Source organism: Harpia harpyja, chromosome 7 (genome assembly GCF_026419915.1).
Source record: "Harpia harpyja isolate bHarHar1 chromosome 7, bHarHar1 primary haplotype, whole genome shotgun sequence".
Lineage (NCBI taxonomy): Eukaryota > Metazoa > Chordata > Aves > Accipitriformes > Accipitridae > Harpia > Harpia harpyja.
Window position 1 is genome coordinate 24,680,567 of NC_068946.1, and position 21,631 is coordinate 24,702,197.

General features: G+C 37.9%; 1 protein-coding gene across 1 annotated transcript in view; it reads right to left on the bottom strand.

Annotated features, from left to right (window-relative positions):
* Window positions 1-3,636: 3,636 nt before the first annotated feature.
* HECW2 (HECT, C2 and WW domain containing E3 ubiquitin protein ligase 2) overlaps window positions 3,637-21,631 on the bottom strand; it is a 173,187-nt gene continuing 155,192 nt past the window's right edge. Inside the window, exons 22-29 of the mRNA XM_052792284.1 lie at window positions 20,023-20,175; window positions 17,861-17,959; window positions 15,887-16,016; window positions 15,140-15,286; window positions 14,368-14,482; window positions 13,521-13,606; window positions 11,989-12,101; window positions 3,637-6,323 (exon numbers count right to left, since the gene is read on the bottom strand). Coding sequence (XP_052648244.1) covers window positions 6,212-6,323; window positions 11,989-12,101; window positions 13,521-13,606; window positions 14,368-14,482; window positions 15,140-15,286; window positions 15,887-16,016; window positions 17,861-17,959; window positions 20,023-20,175 — 955 coding nt within the window. The 3' untranslated portion in view covers window positions 3,637-6,211. The remainder of the gene's footprint in view (window positions 6,324-11,988; window positions 12,102-13,520; window positions 13,607-14,367; window positions 14,483-15,139; window positions 15,287-15,886; window positions 16,017-17,860; window positions 17,960-20,022; window positions 20,176-21,631) is intronic.

A 21,631-nucleotide genomic window follows, 5' to 3' on the forward strand; every position in this document is an offset into this window, starting at 1 on the left:
CCTGCTGCCGTGGTTTCTGGATCAGCACTCACCTGCCTCACTGCAAGAGCTACTCACCCTTTCAAGCCAACAGCCTGCAGCAGCCCAGGGGGGCTCAGAAATTCTAGTGATAGAAAACATCGCAAGAAAAATCCCCTACCTCATTATTAATTTTGCAAAACCAAAATCAAAAGACATTTTACCCTTCGATACCTAATCAACTGTTTTCCAAGAAACTTTTATGACTATTTTTCTTAAACCACTCACAATCCAGATGTCAGAGTAACGGTGATCCTATCAACTCTCTGGACTGAAGGGAGCTGCTTTTGTTGCAAAGGAGACCAGTTTAATTCTTGATGAAAAAATAAACCCACAATCTTACTCTGATACTATAGCTACAGTCAGTGTAGGTGGTCAGCAATTGTCTCTGGGTGATTGCAGGATTATGTGCAATTAAAAGGGAGAGGACAGCCAGCCTTTGGAAAGCAGCCCAGAATAAGGGAGACCAGAGTCCTGTAGAGTTTTGTAGGTCTATACATTTAAAAGCTGATTACACTGATGTCAGCACAAAACTATGTTAAATTAGTGGAACAATATACCTCCTGAGTGCTTAGCAAAAGCCCTCTAAGTAGACGAGGCTTCTTCTAGTAGGGGCTGAGTGAGAACTTTCTGAAAGTTCTAAAAACGAAACAACTGAAAAACAAAATACAATTTTCATTATTCAGAAGTTTTTTTTAAGGGAGGAATGATTGAAAAAAGCATAGCTCAGCTCCCTTTCGCATTCACCATGACTTTAAGAGATCTGTCAGAATACATCTGTAGTTAAATTATTATTGTTATTATTATTCTGCAATGTAATCTGCATTTGGTACATAAAGGAAACAAGTTCAAAATTCCAATTATTGATTTAGAAGAGGACTAATCAATGAGTGTAGTAATTATTTCACATAGTCCTCAAGAGATATTTTAATTGCATTTTGAATACATACAGGTATTACAATGGATTGTAACCATTCCAGAGGAGTCCTTGACTGTCATCCTTTTACCTACAGTCAGGAGGAGCCTTTCTAAGCAGTGACTAGAAGGTCGTTATAATGTCACTGATATTAAATAGAACTCTCCAATTAATCATGAGTTTACCTTAAAATACCTATGGCATAACGTGGCTCTGAGCAAAGCCCATGAAGTAGAGCTCTAAATGAAGTTTCAGCCTGAACAATACCTTTCTTTACAGTAAAATTATTTTAGAAAATACTAGAAATGTTTGAATAAAAAACTTTTCATAGCAATGAACATTCTAAATAGTAGCAGCCTGGTGCTGAAACTAGTCAGTCTGAAACTGAACAGAACCACTATGAAGCTCATGGTCTATTTGAAAGAGATGCAAAACATAAACCAACACACCCTGTGAAAACTGTGTGTTTATATGGTCGGCTTTATAATTTTGCATACTGCTAACAAAAATGGGGTGTAAAAAGGCTTTTAGCCTTACTGGCTTTACAGTAAAGTTCTTCTTTTCCCCTACTATTTACCTAATGTATATTTATTTTTCCAGCAAACAAGCAATTTCAAATTCAACCTCCTAAACTCTTTTTTTATTGTAAAATATTTAGGTAAAAAGTTAGACTAGTCCAACAGCAGCTGCTGTTGTCGTGCTAATAAAATTGTAAAGGATTTTCTACTTGCAATTGGTGGGCTAGTCAACCCATAACATTTCTGCAGTTCTGTTTTGTACCACATAATTAAGCCAAAATGCAAATAGTTTAAGAAGCCAGGTTTGAGTAATTATTCTGAAATTTTGCTTGGAGTTCAATTTGCTTGCCCAGGGAGGAAAGGATGAGAAGAGGTAACAGCAGTGACAGTTGAGTATTAATACTGTAAGGTTAACGTTAAAGTTAAGTCTGTAATCTTACAACTGGAGACCAAACTTTTGCTCAATTCCCATTAGTGCTAACAGGAATAAATTACCCCTCCACATAAAAACAGTGGCAAGAAAAATATAACTATTAGTATAATTTAACACAAATAAGTTTCATTTGCTGAAAAGAATTAACTTGCTTTATGCTACGGGAAATGAACTTACATTGGCTATTCAAACACAGCTGCTGCAGATTCCCTTTTTGTGAATAGGAATTCGCTCAGACCAGAGACAGTGTGCTTGCAAGTATCTCCATAAATGTCTGCAGCTACTACTGCAGAAATTCAGTAAACATCTGCAGTTAATACTCCTGAGATAACATTTAGCAACCAGATACCATTATGTATGCTTCAGAAGGAAGCTTTTTTTTTTTAACTTTTAAAAAGATTAAAAATACATAAGACACCACAAAACTCTTTTCCTTCCTATAATTTTAAACTGAGCAAACTGCAAACTATCAGTCCAGTGCTCTGCCAGTTTAACTCATGCCAGAAACTTTGTCTGATGTCCTGCCAGCACGCTGCTGCCTAGATTTTTCGTTTCCCCGAAGATTACATACATTAACCGTACCCTGTATGACCCAAGGTTAACCGCTTCAATGTGGAGTTTATGTGGTGCCCAGCAGGCCTGTGTACACAGATGGATTTCACCCTAGATACTCTCTAAGCTATATTAACACCTTTTTATGGTAGCTTCACTACAAGGATCATGAAAATTATGTTTAAAAGCAAAAAAGGCAATTATTTGATGAACACTAAGGAAAAACGGGGGGGGGGGGGGAATTTGCTTCTGGTCAGCAGGATTGCGTGTTAAATTGGATTTTATTGTGGATTGAAAGAAGGCTTTCCCGTGTTACCCTGCAAGGTGCAGCTGACGGTGTGACAGAGGTAGCAGCTGGCCAGGCGGGCTGCAAGGACCTGCTAGCTGCTTTTTGGCTAGCAATGCGTGGCTCCGTGGGCACCTCACTTTAACTCTTGCAGGGACCTCCCCAGAAGGCTCCATCTGATGGAGATGCTGTAGGTTAAGTTAGTACGAGCTGTCATCACACTGTAGCTGAAGGGAATCTTTTGTCTACTTCAAGTTGACTGGCTTTTTTCCCCTCCCTAAATGCAAAGCTCCTTAGCACCATCTGGAAAAGTTTTGAGGAGATACAGAGCTTTCAGAAAGGCTTCTCAGTCTTTATCTAGACCCTCGTGCCTGCCACAACACAACATAAGCAAAAGCACCGTGGTCGCCTGTTGCAGTCATCTGCAGGACATGAAAGTCAGCTTTCACTTAGGACATGTTTAATGGGAACGGCTTCCCACACCGAAGGGAGAATATTCCAAGCAGTAGCCAGGAGATGCGGGTACTTGAGAAAGCTCAGGCTTCCTTTCCTATACTCCCTCCTTGCTAATCTCTTCAGAGCAGCAGCATCGCTTGTATCATCACAAAGAGCCAGCCAAGTGCTCGAGGCACTACAGGTAGCCATATCTGGGCAGCTAACTCCTCATCACTTTCAAACAGCATTTTTCTAGAGCCCCCCAGGTGATGTTGGCAGCAAAGGAGGAAGCAGCAGCTTCTCCTCAGTCTCTCTTGGTCTTAATGCTACAAGGACTACGGATTTTTTAAATCTTTTTTTCTTTAACTGACAGCTGCCCCAGTGGTGACCCTGTCGCATCGTTACAGAATACTGGATCATCATGGCTGATTTCAATTATTTTTACATGCATAAATACAGAACAAATGTGTGCAGTACATATATTTAAATAAAAATTGGCAAGACGCATTTATTGTTTGTTTTGTACAAAAGCATAACTTAAAAGGCAGACTAGTATAAACTTACTTTTTGCCAAATATTTAAACTTTTCATTCCAAAGAGTTTCTGGTTCAAAACTTGTAGATACAGTTCCCACCTGGGAAATCTCCTTTTTAGACCACAGATAACACAGTATTGTAAAATCAAAATTCTGCAGTCCTTCAACCAATCAGAACTTGCATTCTGCTTCGAGTGCCAGAGTTTTAGCTACTCAGTGAATGGATCATATGAAACATGAGCCATGCTGGAGTGACCTGATGAAAAGTCGGTTTGCCTACTGCTCATTCATGTTCTGAAAAAAGATGTCATTAGGATCTGTGACATGCAATCTTAGCAAAGACTGATAAATATATGCGTAAAAATAGGGTGACATGTTTGGATTTTTCTTTGCTACTTCATACCAGCCAGAAGTAGTGTAAGACAACCTATGTTACTTAAGCGAGTCCCAGATGTCATGCAGAAGCTCAATTCTTCCTGAAATAAAAGAATGCTTTCACTCTGATTTTGCAAATGGGTTTTCCTTTGCACAGGTAACATTTTCTCAGTGAGCCGGAAGGGTTTGCTCAGTCTTTGCTGCCACCACCACAGCTGCACCTGCCTTCTGACTTGCAAGGTGGAGTGGCAGTCTTTGCTGATGACATCTCCATAGACGTTCACCTTCACTGGAAAAAAAACTCCCACAAGAACAAGCAGGATACCTCCCTGAGATGCCCTTTCAAGAGCCTCCAAAGTGAGAACGTTACTTCAAAAGCTACTTCTCCCACGGAACAGGGCCTGCTGTGCTTCAGTGCTATCAAGAGGGCTAGCGCAAAGCTAGATTCATGTTCTTGTCATCCAGTATCCAAGTGCAACTTCCTGGAATTTTAAAATGTGGTGGATGCACTGCGTGACAGCAGCTGTACAAGAAACAGCACGCAGCTGCACAAGTGTTCCACAAGACCATCTGGAGGAAAGTACCAAAAATAGATGCAAGCAAGCCTCGTGTGTTTCAGCAAAATTAAACATAAAGAAATTGGTGTCCATGCAGTGTTTGATATGCCATAAAAACTCTTTCAAATAACATTTGATAAGAAAACTATTTATCCGTGAAAATGCAAGCTTAGACACTATGAACAGTTTACATCTTGTAGGTGTTCACTGATATGGGACAGTGGCATTATGACCAGTGGCTCACCTTAAAGTAGGTTACTCATGGGTTTCCAAATGAGCTAGTTTTTTATGGTGCTGTACAAATAAAAAGTTGTGGGGAGCATATGAAATATCTGTATTAAACTCCACTGCATTCAGTTATCCAATGCATGAAAAATGACCCAGATGCATTTAAAATAAATGCATATTACAATATCACATATAGTATTATAAAATTATTACTTATGTGCACAGTCCTGATACCTATAGACATGGCACCGTGAAGAAAGCCTGGTTCCTAAGTGTTTTTATAGATACTTCATAGTGATGCAGTTTGCTATCAGTCAGATCATAATGTCCCTTCAACTTTGGTACATTCAGTGCAAAATATTTGGGGGAGTTTTTTACTCTTACAAAAATAAAAGGCGTTTTTTCCCCTTGAGAGTGCTTAAAGAATAAACACTAGCAGAATGTCTGTTCAAGCATGGAAAGTGACAAAAACAGAAATAGCATTTTAGTTTGCTTATCTCCTGTTTATACTCTAAGAAACATAATATAATGAACCTATAAAAATAAACAGAAGTCACTGTGTTAGGGGTTTTTTTCCTGATATGCTGTGATAAATTGCTAGTTTCTTCTTAAAATAGCTTCCATGCAGTATAAAGCATAAAATCAGTCTTATTAAGTTAAGTTCATTATAACAGCTCATCTTTTGTCATACACACCACTGGCAAACACATTTCCACAAACCTCCTTAATGCACGCCGTTGTTGTTACATCCTTTGTTGCTGACTTTCCTTCCAATTCACTTCTGCCCCAGGAACTTGAGCTCTATGGTACACACCATGCAGGCACTCGTAGTCTTAGGTAAAGCAAGTACTGGATATGCTATTATAACATATGGCGTAAAGTAATGTACCTTCATGAATTAAAAAAAAAAATCTATTGTACAATTTTTTTGATAATTTACTGGGTAGGTAAGGGGCTGAATGATTTCATATTTTGACTTGAATTTTCTATTCAACAACTTTGCTGAAATCCAGTTTTTGGGTACATGTCAGTTTTGCGGTAGCCAGGTTGATCACAACATGGGATCATGTTTCTTGTTTGCTCAGAACATAAACTTAAGAAGTTTGGCTGTCCTGAAAAACCATGGATTGCAAGACTTGGTTTTCCCTGCACATCAGGCACACTCGAGTTTCACTGTAGAGAAATCTGCCACTACCACAATGCTCTTTAATTGCTTCATAAGCTCTTTGATGGAACCTCATTATTTGAATTGCACCGTGAAACAATTTTCCTCTAGGAAATCCAATACAAACGTTCATTCATTTCTTAAGAAGACAGATCCACAAAAGTCCAATGAGCTGGGCACTGTGGCTTGTGTATCACTCAAGTCCAAAAGTACTTGTCTCCTCAACTGCTGTCAACAGTTTTTCATATAACATCGAGAAGGATGGATAAGGGGGAAGGTCCAGACGATTGAAACAAGTGTGAGCCCTGAGGGGGAAAAAAAAGAGGAGGTGAAGAAGTACATTATTTAAAAAGTTCAAAAGAGAACACACAGACTGGTATGTGCTTGCATAGAGATGGGCAGATAGTATTCTTTCAGAAGACTTTGTTCTGTCAAATGATGTTTTCCAATTGAACACTGAATTGAGGTTTAATCTACTTTCTTCTAATTAAAATAAGCCAATAAGAAGTATTTATGAAGGTCTTTAGAAACACACTGACAGCCCAAAAGGAGTGCGATAAATTTAATCTATTAAATGTGCATGAGAAACGAATGACATAGCGTGGTACAATTCAAATAGTCTGTTCTGAAATCTTGGCTTTAATATATCTTCTGAGAAGTAGTATTTTTTTCTGTACTGATGATACTTGATACTGTATTTTAGTCATGAACAAGATATTTCAGTACATTGAATATGCATAAGGTATTAGATGTGATGAAGTATTAAAAAATACTCTAGATATACAGGAAACAATCCCACAGTAGTAAAAGACAGACAAATTAGATGCTCCTCCTTTTACACTTCTCTGGCATATGGATCGTGTTCTTGGGAAGTTACTGCTTGTGCTGATTTACACTATGTGCATATCTGGCCCTGCAAACCAACAATCTTTAGAATAACACTTTTTGCAATTACAGAAAACTATGCATGTACCTCTACCATACCACCCTGCTTTCTTAGGAGGACAACCATGTGGTTCATTTCTCAGTTTTCGAAATCCATCTACCTCAGATTTTTGACACACTTGGAACTGACTCTCAAAAACTCTTCCAGGGAATGAAAAGGGAGATAATAAAGGTTTCTCCTTGTAGTAGAATAATGGGTATCATTGCCTGACCTCTGGGCAGGCTAAGGATAATACTTTCTACAACACTATAGTGGACGAGCCTGCTCTAGTGAAATAGATAGCATAACTATTAATGCAATGGGTTCTTGAGAACGAGATGCAAAGAGAAGCTGGAGGAGGCATCTCTTCCGCTCTGAAGCTTTGTAACAGAGTCTCACTTCAGAGAGACTCATTTTAGAGGATGGAAACCTTTTTGGATTTTGGCAGGTGTCTGTTTACAAATACTTTATTCTTTTGCAATAAAACACATCGCAGAGTTATTTAAATACAATCCAGCTGAAAAACAAACTTTTCCTGCAGTGACCTGCTCTTCATCAGTATGATCCGTATTAAGTGTAAATGTGTAACATAACATCAATGGAAGGACTGAACAAGCTCCCTCCCCGCAGCAAATGCAGCTCATTTAACCTAACCACTCCCAGAAATCTGAATGTCTACAACAGACCTGTACCAAACTTTCTCTGAGGCAGAAATTGCTGCCTTCCATGGGAGCAAATTCACTAACTGCCATTTTAAGTGGGTCTCAGCTCCCAGCTATGCGGATGGAACATGAAGTGAAGTGGGTTAATCTTGTTTGTTAAAAACATACGAGTCCATTAAAAACCCTCATTGAAGCTGATGCACTCAGTTACAGCCTTAGAGTGTCTTCAAAATACCAGGCTGAAGAAATGTGTACACAGTACAGAAGGTCACACTATTATTATAAACACAGTCCAATCATCAAATATGCAATCACTTAAAAAAGCATTGAATTTTGCACCCTCCCCAAATACAGTACGCTTAGAAGTATACTGCTAGTATATGCTGTATAGCAGCAAAGGCATTTCCCCACCCTATATTCCAGGGCCCTGGTAAAACTTCTCCACCCAGCCATTCCATCTAAGGCTCCTGGAGGAAAGCTTTCTTTGTACTCCTCGTTTGCCTTTCCAAAAACCTTGCAAAGTAGTATCTGTGATACAGAATAAATTACTGCATTTCCTGCAGAGTACTTTAAAAAAAAAAAAAAAAATCCCTTTTGAAGAAAGACTGATTTAGACCCAGCAGCAAATGGGCAACTGAAACTCAGTGATCCCTTGAGTTCAGTGTAGAGTGTGGAAGAATCTTAGGCAATTAACAGTCTAACCACATGCTGCTTCTGCATGGGGCTGACAGCCACTCATTAGAAGTATGGATCATGCTGTGTGGGCTGTAAAACCACAAGTTATAAAAGACGTAGTATATAATTAGCAAGGGATTCATTACAAACTGGTTTAATAGTAAGCCGGCATGTTGTTTACATTTATTAAGAGAACTGAGTTTTATCTTAATTTTGAGGGCAATTTTGAAAATGCAATCACCTACTTCGGAAAACCAAGTCATTAAAAAAGACAAAAACTTAAGATCTTTGTCTTCTGAGGGAATGCATACTTTTCTCACCCTAGCAAGCAACTTTGTAAGTCTTCAAGAAGAAAGGTTTTTTTGCCTCTGGACAGTATTTTCCCATTCCAACATTTCAAACCACATGGGCACTAACTGTTCATCTTCCCAGACTCACATTTTATGATGACATGAAAAACCATCTTGGTTCCCAATTAATCTCCCCTTCATTTTGAGTACAGTAGTAAAATAGAGTGACTTAGGGTTAAAATCCAGCAGTCAGACATAAATACTACTCGCATGTGAATCATCACAGGCACATATATATCATGCACAGCAATGAACCTGGAACCAATTTCTCAGCATGTAAGTGAATTGAAAGAGTAGCAGTCCCTCTGCTGATTTAGTGTAATCTACAACACAGTGCAAAAGAAGGAAGTAGAAGTGGCTTCAGGGATAGCAATAGTTAAGCTAAACCTGTAATAATCTTTTCAGGGCCTTTTACATGCTACCGACTTATTAGTGTAAAAGACAGTGATACAAGCTAGGCAACCTCACATGTGCCTCTCAGAAATCTCACTATTCTGATGCAGCAGAACTGATTACACAGCAGTCAGAACAGGGAGAACTAGGTAAACATCTAGTGAATACTTTTGTGTTTATATCACAGCTGCTTAGACCACAATCACATACCCAAGTAACTATATTAGTTGCTTTCTGTGTCTCAGAATCGGGAAGAGATGGGGATGGGTATTCTTACGTGTTTTCAGCAGTGCAGTAGGTTTTTAGAAACAGTGGAAGAAACATAAAGTCCACTGACTTGTTGAGTCCTAGCTTTTGCCACCCTCACACCGAATACTATTAAATTTCACAAGCACTCCCACTGAAATCAAAAGGGCAATCTGCAAAGTGTAACACTGCTCCGAGTGAGTGACTGTGCCTTAACACAAATGCTTTAGTTATCTGAGAATCACTAAGAGTCACAGAGTCCTAGGGCAGTATTCGCAGCAGATCCAGCAATGTGTTTACACAGGCAGGGCTTGTTTGGAAGCCTCTTGAAAGTTAGCTACTTGGGGTCGTTGTTAACGATGTCTTACCTCCCAGCCAGTACTACCTGGTGTTTGCACAGCAAGTCTTTGAAGCTGGTGAGATGCAGGCTGAACTTACACTGCATGCAGGAACTAGATATGTAAAAATGCAAATACTGCTTTCTGCTTAGGTTTTAGCCCATTTAAGCATAAACATGGCAAATAATTTTTTTTTTATGAGATCAAGGCTCCCCATGCATGAATGTCAGGAATTGCCAGTTCTTGACAACTGTAGATGTTTGTCATACACAGTTGTTTTTATTTTAACAAAACAAGTGTGGTGTTGGTTTATTTTAATTCTCACCCTTGTATGTTAAAAACTATCCACAGAGACAAAAATCAAATGTTTCCTAACCAAGGGAATCATAAATGAAATTTCAAGGGCATGATACATTCTCCCAAATGTGAAGAGTTGGCATTTTCCCTATGCTTGCTGAACACCCTACGGTAGCAAAGATTCTTGACACGTTTCTCCATGTTGCACTACAGGAAGCAGTTTTATTCTGCAGTTTATTACAACCAGGGCTCTGTGTAACCTTTTCAGAGGAAATTCTGAGCATCCTGTTCTGGCATGTCCTGACCTTTTCCATGCTGCAAGCTGTGCTTGTTAGCACCAGGAATTCCAGTATTAGAGAAGATATGGAAAAACTCCCACAATCTCTTTTCTTATTTAAACTCAGAAGAAAATGTTGTATTTTGAAGTCAGAAATTATTTTTTAAAAATCAAAGCTTTTTCTTTTTATGCAGAATCAAAGCTATTCCATAGGTCAATCATAATCAAACTATAAAATAAACTTACCAGGCTACAAGGTATTACGAAGCTACCAAAAGATATTAAGAGTATTTGATTTGAAATAGCAATTTCCAGAATTTGCTTATCTTTAATCCTCAGTTGCCTGGCTCTCATTTGTACTGTAAACTGGAAAGATGGCTTTGTTTAAAGGCCGCCTGCTGTGCCTGTGGATTTCACAGTGCCACTTCTGCGTCTTTGACTTTCTCAGTGCGGTTCAAATGGCAGCCTGCAGGCAGGAGCCAACCCAAGAGACATCACTGCTTCTGACTTTATGCTAGAGGAAAAAGCTAAGGGTTGTTGGTCAGAGAAACGCTCTGTGTGTCTGACAGCCGCCTTGTGTCTAAAAAGAGACTGAGAATGCAAATTATTCCTGAGGCATCTTGTTTATGAGGAATGGGCTAGGATTAGGGTTGAGTTTCCTCCATGGATCAGCCCAGCCCAAAGCTACCACCACAGGCTACAAGCAGCATACTAAAGCTGAGATCTGATTAAGTACAGCTAGTTCACCCGCACTCCGCACACTAATCTCTGTCTAACCACTCTTAACCCATTCTAGAGGCTACAGAATTCTAGAACTGGATGAAAGGAAATCTTCCAGAAACATATCAGCCTGATCACAATATAGAAAAAGACTAGAACCTGTCATTTTTTGTCAATAAAGTGTCCATGCTAGAAGATTTTTCTTGCATCACTCATGTTATTAGTCTAGTGCTGGTATTGTTACCATGGACCTTTGAAAACAACCCTTTCTCCTGTCTTTACAAAATGGAAAATTTAGAAACGCAACTTTTTTTTTTTTTTTTTTAACCTTCTCATCCTACTCCTCCAAACCTACCATTACCCAATTTAAATGCTGCCTCTTGTCTGCAAGGGCTTGTACAACTCAACTCCTACTTTCGTATCTTGGACTCTCATACTATTCCTTTACCCTCTTCACATATTTCAATTGACCCTACTTGTTCTCTTTGAAATCTTCACCTTCTCTTGTCCCTGTGCTGCCTCTGAAGTCAAATGACCCCCTCCTCAAAATACACCTCTTCTGCAGTTCATAACTTGCCTCTTCTGTATTTGTTAACACTCTTGACATCAGACAGCATAAAAATTACATCACTAAACTATACCGTAAAGGCTGTGTGTGTCTAATGCAAAAAGTCCGATACTAGCTTTCATTCAAGACACAGTCACAAGTGCTATTTAATTTTAATTCATATTAATTTTTGCTCCTAAGTGATGAACTGCATGTTCAGTAAGTAAATACTTGTGCATTTAACCAAATGCAACAAAACCAAATTCAGAAGTAGTTATCATTCTAATAAAATTTTCCATGAAAAAAGCATTACAATATCGATGTCAGCCACGGTTACACTGCCTTGTCCATCTTACAAGAACAAAACTGAGTTCAAAGAAGAATGGGTGGATCGCACACTGGAACAAGGAATTTTCATGTAAGCCATAGTATATTTGCATATTCAGTTACAACTTGTTTGTGTTTCTCAAACAGCTTATCTGTTATCCCGGTAACTGATATTCTAAAGTATCTCTAGCATTAATACACACACAGTTGTACCTTGGAAGAGCAGTGATCTTTCCCCACTTCTCTACGCAGAACCTTCTTGGACCATTGCTCCCCCGTAGAGAGGCAAATCCTTCATAGGGTATGCTGGATGTGCCTGTAACAAACTGCCAGGGCAAACAAAACATCACAGATATTGGATACACAGATGGTGCAGGTTAGAAATTTATTTATATCAGCATACCCACTCAAGTCCAAATGCTTATGTAAAAGCATTTGCAAAAAAAGGAAATTTGTGAGGCACAAGTGATAAATGGTACTTTAAATGGAGGATAAGGGAAAACAGACCATTTCCTAATAGGGCTCTAGAAGAGACAACTCAACAGATCAATTTCCTTCAAAGGTTTCTCTTTGAAGGAGTAATTATGCTACATAAATACTGTAGAATAAAACACTATTAATATCAACTCAGGGCTAAGTGAGTTTTTCCCTACTGTCTTTATTCTGTATTAAGAGGAACTAATGAAAAAGTAATAATATATGATAATGGCTTCGTGTTATGCCTTTTTGCCTATGTGGATTTCAATATCTTTATAAAGCATTATTAAATATTATAAGAAAAGGACTACATTCTGAAGGTTAGGTAGAATGCCCACTGACATTTGCTGAAATGCTGTCTGTTGAGAAGACTTAGTTAGAACCTGTCATGAACAGATCAAACCTGGGTTTTGACAGATCAGAGGCTACTTAATTTTTAATGATCTGGATATGATAAAAACTTTTGACTAGAGATGTGATAGAAGATATAAGCAGATATCTCTGGCTCTCCATCAAATGAGATGTCCCACACTGTTTTTTACAGACCTTTTTTTAAGTACTTGAAGAGATAAAAAAGAAAATCCTTCACCATACTCGTATAGGTAACTCAATGATCAGATGCAAATTCTGAATTGTTAGAAAAAGTGGATTTCATAATAGATCAAGAACATGGTATTGTTTGGCGAGGGGATTTGTCTGATTCTCTACAGATACAATAGACATAACCTGAATTTAAAAAATTTAACTCAATAGTAAACCCACATGTATAAATATTCCTCTGTTGAGAGGTTTTTGTCCTTCATCAGCAGAATGACTGGATTCTGCAGGCTGACTTAGTGAAAATGGAATTAGACCAGTTTTCAGGTTTTCATCTTTATTTTCTAATTTGAGGCACTTTAACTTCCATCTAAGCTTTCTCCTTCCTAAGCTGTACAAATATTATTAAAATTTCTACCTAATGATATAACCAATTACACAGTTTTCCTTTTCTATCTTTACTAGTCTTAATGTACTTTTAATCAAGCAACAGTAAAGGATTATTGACATCAGATACTTTATCTTAAATGTATTTTTTAACTTAGAAATCTATAAAAATAGCTGTGAGCTTCAGTCACTTCAAATTATTACAGTTAACCTCTGAGGATTGTCAGGTTATTCCCACTAGCCAGCATCACCATCATTTTTGGATGTCATAAACCTGGATGGGACTAGTTTAGCATCTAATTTTAACGATGCACACTATTTCTACACAGATCAGCTGATCTTACCTGTAAAAGTCTTAGTCGTTGTTCATTGTTGAACCTTTCCACAGCAGCCCAGAACCATCGAATTACAATGTGATTGTCATGATAACCTGTTAAAACAAAAGAGCCTTTATACCTTTAGGTGCTACAAAAGTGGTTGAGAGAATAGTTAATAATTTTTTCTAGTTCGGTCCTAGTCACAATAATGCCATATTTCTTAGCCAATTGCAGCAAAAGACAGAAGGTGTGAAAAGAATACTTCTAAAATGCTTAAAAATCTTAAAGGCAGAGAATTAATTTACTGTGATAAAAAGGAGTGAAATCTCTTTTGCAAGAATTTGTTCCATTATCAATCACTAATAGGAATGCCAATTCTGGAAATATTCCAATGCTGTGCTTTTTACATATCTAAAGCTACAAATGATGCTGCAACCACCTCTCTAAGTAGTTCCCAAATCTTCCACTGTTCTCAAATTATCTCAACTGCCAGCCTGCAGTCACTGGGATTACTTCTAATTTCCTGTCGTCTTTAAGAGTGGAAAAGAGGTAGATCCTACTAAGAATGGTTACCATTTCCATTTGTCTCCAGTGTCTGGGTGGTACTCTACTAGTGTGCAGGTGAACACGGTACTTTCTGTGGAGAAGACTGCTTCATTATGCTGTCCAGACAAGAACAGTAAGGGAAGAGCTGCATAGAGAAGCAATGAAGCAAACTAAAATGGACAAATTACCTTCTTCTAATGCAAACTTAGCCACAGAAGTTCAGAAGATACTAAAGATATATCTCATGGGACAGTTCTTTAGTGTCTTAGAAACTGGATAATTCCAGGCCCCCCAACACTGTCAGTGAACAATTCAAAATTAAGGTTACCTCCCCTATACTCTGTATTATTTCTCCAGTCGCTCAAGTCAATTTCTGCTGTTCCAGCTATAACCAGTTCCAGTTCCCTGGCATCAAATACAGACACGAGCCTCGCATCAACCACCTGTGAAAGGAAATAAAATGCGTAGCAACATTTCTTCATTTATTGATTTTTGCCTCCCCATAAAAGACTTCTCTGCTACTAAGACATTTATCAGGTAACATTTCTCTCGCGAATGGAAAGAATTAACGTTTTTTTCTTTTTAAAGGCAAATAAATGGACGTCTTTTTCTTACAGTGCAGTTCCATTCAGTTTCATTAGAGGATCACAGTGATTGGGGAAGAATTTTATTGGCAAATAATACTGAATTATTTCAGGACAAATTAAGTTCAATACATTCAATTTAATTGTCCATGTTAAACCAGGTAAGAGAGAAATACCTTGAAGTACACTCAGTCTATTGTGTTACACTGAGTACGGCACGTGCACAAAAAAGCTCAAGGGCCAAGTGAAGAAACAGATGGGTCACTTTAGCAAGCATTCACTCCTAATCATACAAATAGCGATCGGTATTATTTTCTAGTTTAAAGATATATAACTATAGTGTTAGTCAATGACTAACAAAAATTCCACACACCCCCCTCCCAGATATCTGTAAGGGCACTTCTGATTATATATTTATCTGCTTTTTGGGACTCTGCATTTGGGAAATGTGCATGAAGAGAAAAATATTTTGGTAGGATAAAGGAAGAAAGTAAATTTAATTTTGGAATTTTTTACCTCATAGAAACCACGCACTAGACTTTCTGTTTGTTGTACGACTCCTCTCTCAATTCTCCATTTCACCATTCTTTCTATATATTCTTTCTTGTTCTTTTCAGTGACTGGGATGTTGGCACCTCCTGGCTTTAGTTCCCGTTCTGTGATCTTAGGAAAAAAATTACCAAGTGACAACACAGTATTATAAGGACAAAAGAAAGAATTGTAATAATTTATTTTTTGGAAGTTGAAGTAATTCCTCAAAAGCACTAGCCAAGGCTGACTTTAGCCAACTGGAATATGTGAAATTAACAGAACATACAACGAATCTTTTTTTTTTTGGCTAAAATCATATTTAAAATCCCATTTAGTCTGAAGAATCTTCATATTTAGTATGAAGAATAAGCCGAGAAGAAACAATCTTTACAGTGACTAAAGCAGTGAAGTCTTCTAAATAATATCCTAACAAAGGTGTTGTAATACCTTTGAATGCTAACTCTGCTGCAATTAAATTCAGGTAACTACTTCCAGCAGAGCAATCCAAAATTTTGGTATTTCGGATACTCTCCAGAAAATCCTTAACCAGAAAGACATGTTTGACCAGTTACAAATAATAATTCCTTCTTACATTTCAACGTTGTTTTCATCAACCGAATTTTATAATAACAAGTTCAAATCAGCATGGAATAACAATCACTCTTCTGTCCAAATAAATGTTTATCTAACAGTAGAATACACAAAAGAAATTAAATTAAGAATCTTGCACACCTGCCCAAAAACTTCTTCATTTACAGTAAATGTGAGATCTAGGATATCATGTATATCATTGTCTTTCATCCACTGCAAACTCTGGTGAAACTCCTCATCGAGGTATTCCAGGTCACTCAGGTCACAGAGTCTAACATAAACAAGAAGAAAACACACAAATACAGATGACGGCAGTAGCATGTGCTCAGTAACTAAACTCAGATAGGACAGTCCTGAAAAACAGACTGAGAATGGGAGTCAAGAGAAGAATCGATAGAATAAAGAAGACACTACTTCAAATCTCTATTATTTGCCTCATAATAACAGTTACTGTATAACACAAAATAATTTTGTTAATATACAAAATTCAGAACTTATTAATTTGAAAACATATTGCTTTTTAAACTTATGGTGAGTCTGTCCCATGTCTCCTGTGAAGAATATTTTGGAACTATGAAAATACATAGATTGAAGAGACAAAAAATTAAAATCGTAAAAGAAATGATAAGATTTTTTAACAAGCAACTCCTATGCTTCTTGCTTATGTGACTACACTGCCACCTCTCTTGTCTCATCGTTGTGCAAAGAAGTCTGTTCAGATACCCTGCTTACCACAGAAATATCTTTTTACCTTTTGCCATGTTTCCCCTTACATCGTCCTTCTTTTACAAATCCAACCGCTCCTTGCGGTCTTTAACAGTTACTACTCCAAGCTTTGAACATGTCATCTGTTAATAATATTTGACACCATGGTGGCAATTTCTGCCATTCTTCTTAACTCCTCAAATCCTGTTGTGTGAAATAGGACACTGGGGCTATTCATTAAGTAAGGTGCTTTTCAGCTCCAGGGTTCTCTGCCTTTTTATATATCTAAAGCTACAAATGATGCTGCAACCACCTCTCTCTAAGTAGTTCCCAAATGCCTTCTATTCTTGTGTCTGTATAAAGTCAGAAGAAAGCCCTGTACTTTTAGCTGGACTCTCAATTGTAGTTTAAGTGACATCCTGCGGTAACAGCCCCTACATCAAAGTTGATGGATTGGGCACAATGTCCCATCTGCAGAGGTAGTCTGGATGGTTCATAAATTCTGAGGAAAGCAAAGGTCCAGGGCTTAGGTGAGGAAGTTGCATGAATTAGGCTATGTACAAAGGTGGCTGCCCCTCATTTCTCATGTCACTGTTTAGAGAACCACCAAGTTAAACAATTAGTTTAATTTGGCAGTCACACAATATTAGTGTTAAGTGCATCTGGAGTAAGTGCTCATTCTTATTAAAATGATGCTGTTAGGATTTAGGTACTTTTAAAATATAAGTGCAATATGAATGGATGCATTACTCCCCACTACTAGAACGTATGATGTTTTATAGAAAAAATATCCTTCCAGACTTCTCAAAAACAGCTTTCAAATGGAGGACAAAAAGTGAAGCACCTTAAGTTCATTAGGTCTTAAATTCCAGACATGCTGAGCAAGTGCAGCTCTTGTTTCAAGCCAGAACAGGAGTAGTAGTTCTGAAAACAAAATCTAAAGTATATCAAAGTAGAGCTCCTCAAAATGGAGATTGCTAACAACCAGTCTACCTCTGAGAATGGGTTTTGCAGTCTAAGTTACAAAGTGATTCATATCCTATCCTGTGAGTCATTACAAAACAAAGGAATAAGAACTCTATTAATATCTGGAATAAAACCACAGCATTTCATTGTACAACTTCAAATGTAAGATTTTGTATAAGAAAGCTGATAACATGGCGAAAACAAAACATAAGGTTTTCACACTGACAAGAGACAACATTTTGAGTTATTAGGTAACTGGCTAGTAACCATAAGCGGAAACAAGTAAACTTTCAAAAAAAGTCCTGAATTGAAATGAAATTATTATATTATAAATAATGGCCTGGCGTCTTTGATGATAAAACATCACAATTTATCCATACACAAAATAGCATCGTCCATGGGGAAGGAACCAAACAGAAAAGGAGACAGAACAATTCTACTCACATTCGGAGGAGGGCTTTATAAAAGGGTCGTGTAAAAAAGGCATCTAGCAAATACTGATGTATCAGAGCAAGACCAAGAATTCGACCACTAAACCTGAACCTGGAAGAGAAACAGTTACAATCGTTATACTGAAACTTTGTGGTTTGTACACTGCTCTGTCATCAAAACTTACATGTATTTCCAAACAGCATTTTTAAATCAGATAGCTATGTCTAAATTGTGGTATTTTTGGTTTTTTTTCTTGTGTTTCTTTTACATTCTTAGTAGTGCACAGAAAAAAATGCAACTCTACAGGGTGTGGAAAATCCCTCAGATACCTAAATTGCAACTTCTCAAAAATGTCAAATCCATATTAACCCAATCAACCCCTGCCAGAGTAGCCTCTTTATAGAAGCATATCTTCTAAAATGATAGCCACTGTCTATTTTCTTTACACACCTCATATAGGATTAACTTGTTCTCATGTTACTGGGAGGCCAAAGGTTTTTCTACCCTTTCCCAGCCTGACAGTTCTTGCTGCCTGTCTTTTCTGCTTACAGTGGCTCCTTGCTCCCTCTTCTGACTAGTGAGTATGGAGTTCTATATATGTTTTCACGAAGAGTGGCTGGAAACTTTTTTATGTATTGCAGTGCTCTCCAGCCCCATGTCAATGGGATCTAAATGATCGCCTCCTCTCCCCTCTTTCTTCCCCTATTATGTTCATTTTGGCAGGTGTGTAAGGAGGGTTGGGGGGGAGGGAGGGAGTGTGACAGATTTGAGATCAGATGGCAGCAACTTTGAAATAGTAGGGTCTTTGCAAACATCCCCATGAAAATAAAGATCTATTGTGAAAAGTCCTCCATGTCTCTCAAACTAGATTTAAGCCTAGTGCTCTTTTTCAAGGAAAATAATGTTTCTTAAACTTTCTGTTTATGCATCCTCAGCAACATTTTTCTTGGAGAGATTGGGGCTTTATTGTACCTGCCTGTACGCAGAGTTTGCAAGATGAGGATGTGGCATGCAGAGCCTTCTCCTTCCATGCTAGTCACTGCTGCATTTTCTAAATTGCCTGAGGCTGTACAAGACCAGTGCTGTCACTGGCACCAGCGCTCCCAGAAAGAGAGGCGATCACGCCTCCCTCACCCCCAAGGTCTCTGGTCCAGCACTGCAGAAGCCAGGGATGAATACAAAATGTTGGCAGAAGCTGCAGAGCACGTAAAGCTTCTTCTCCCCCTTTTCCAAGACTGTTCTGCTTTTTCAATACAGCATGTGCCATTTATTGTTGCAGTATTGGAGTTCAACAGGTAGGTTGCTTCATCTAACTGAACTGGGTGCAGCCAACCATTTAATTTTCTATTAACTTTTGAAGCTAGTAATGAGATTAATTTCTGATATTCATTCTTCATAACTGGCTTCCAATAAGTAAGAACTCAGTACATATCCATCCTACACAGATGAGCAGCTGACATTCCACTATTACTGTAATCTAACTACCTACACAACAGAATTCTCTGTTAATATTCACAGCACAGCTTTACAGACTTATGGCGATGCCATGGCTTAAAAATCAACCAAGGGTGATTTAAACTGGCTTATAATTGCGAAAACGGGATTATGTAAAAATCCTTGATAACTATTTTAGAAGTATGTGTGTATGTACAGGCTTTGCTTAAGAGCTATGTAATCAGCAGTCTTCCCCCTGCCCCCAAATAAGATACATCCACAGATTTCCTTCCAATAGATGTAGTGGGTTTCCACTAAGGAGACCTCTGTACTCTTTAGGAAGATGTAAACAAATAACATACAGTAAGACCTGTTTGAAATCTCCCTTAATCTCCTTTACCTGACAAAAAGCCAATTTTTCATTCATTTTATTTAATGCACAAGAGGGTAATATTGCTTTCATGAAATGACTGCTAATGTACAAGAAACGCAGAGTTGCATTGTGAGACAATCCCATGGTACGTATTCCAAATCATAGTTTTGCTGACCTTGTGAGAAATAAGATCATTTAAAACCACAAGAGAAAACAAAATCAGGAAAGTCTAAAGAAATGCAATTATTTTGCTGTTGGTTAAAAAGATGAGGTTCTGTGTTATATGTCTGAGCAGATATGAGCAGTTGTCTACAAGCGGGAACAACAGAAAACATATCTGAAAGACAAAACAAAAAAGAATTCTTACCACTCATGGTGATTGTCTACAAAAGCAGACATGGGACTTATTTGTACTGTATAGGTATCGTTGGCTGAATATTCAAACAAACCATAATACGGATTGAAGAGCTCTCTAGACACCAGGAAAAAAAACTCCCTTGAAGGTCCACTGTAGTCCAACCTTTAAAGGGAAACTTGACATTACTATGAAGTGTTCATTGTGTGCAAAGAAAGGCTTTTTTGAATCTACATTCCTTATGCTATGTTTTAATTAAAATTTCACAAGATTTTAACCAGAACCCTTATCCTGCAGATTGCTTAATGCCAAGGTATGTGAAGTCCTTGCGGGGCTATTCTGAAATGGAATGGCTTGGAGGACTGGAATGAAGTGCTCTATGCGGGCTGCTCTCATAAAAAATTTTGGCTCCAGCTGTAATGGCCTCTTTGCCACAGGAATATAACCAAATAATTGGGGGCAGGGGAGGAGAGGGGGAGGAGGAAACATGAAAAGAGCCAACATTAGACCTATCTGCAGCTGACAAATTAAGAATGAAAACGAACAATGATCATATTTTGTCTTTGCAGACTTGCAACAATAGGACAACTTGAAGGATATATTTCTGGTTTCCCTAGCAATATAATCTGAGATTACTTCAGTGATTTATCTTTCTTAGTCTAAATTTTCTTGTCTGTATTCCAAACTTGAGTGCATTTAAATGTCTTTTCGAGAGTGCATTTCCTTTGGGGGTTTTTTTTTGGGGGGGGGGGAGGTTGGTTTTGTTTTTTTTTCTATTTCAAGATTCCAGTACTAATGAACAAGGAATCTAAATAACCCCTTCTTCCTGAATCACAAACAAACTCACTGCTGACAAAGCACTGAGACTGAATTTTGACATTATGCTGCAGGTCACCAGTGAAATGAGTTAAGTATGAAGTTAATGCTCTGGTAGAGCTGGAAAACAGAAAACTAGGTATTTTCCTGTGGGAAACAGAGATTATTATAATCCTAACAAACAGATATAAAGATGAAGATTTCATACTTGACTTTTAAGAAGGTCTTGCTTTAGTACTAAGACAGTGCACAGACAGACAGAAGTATCACAGAGAAGGTCAGCTTTCACATAGAACTTCTGCTACTAATGTTCCGGCTCATGAACTTTTACAGAAGACAAACATAGATAAGAGTTGTTTTTGAGGATGAAGTCATCAGGAAAGTAAAGGCTAGGTACCATTATCAAGCTGAGGACAAAGCCTCTTCCCTCCGTTGAATGAAAAACATTTTCCCTTCAGTCATTTGGAAGCACTTTGCTTCTGTTAAGCTTCAGAAGCAAAGTACTGAAACAGATCTTTACCCTGGCAAGAAGGGTAGATTCCATCCTCAAATTGCAGAAAAAAAAAAAACAAACAAAAACCCCAAAACTATTTGATATCATGGACAATTGTTGGATCTTAATCTTGGCACAAATATCAGGATCAAATAAAGGGTCATCTGGAAGAGTCTTGCAAATTTCTGGGATAATCAGACTGACTATGAAATCTTAAGATAGAATAGAAACTGTGTGCTTGACTACCAGCCATTTCATACAACTCCTTTTGTACGCAGAGTTACTGTGAGTCATGTTAAATAAATCAATCAT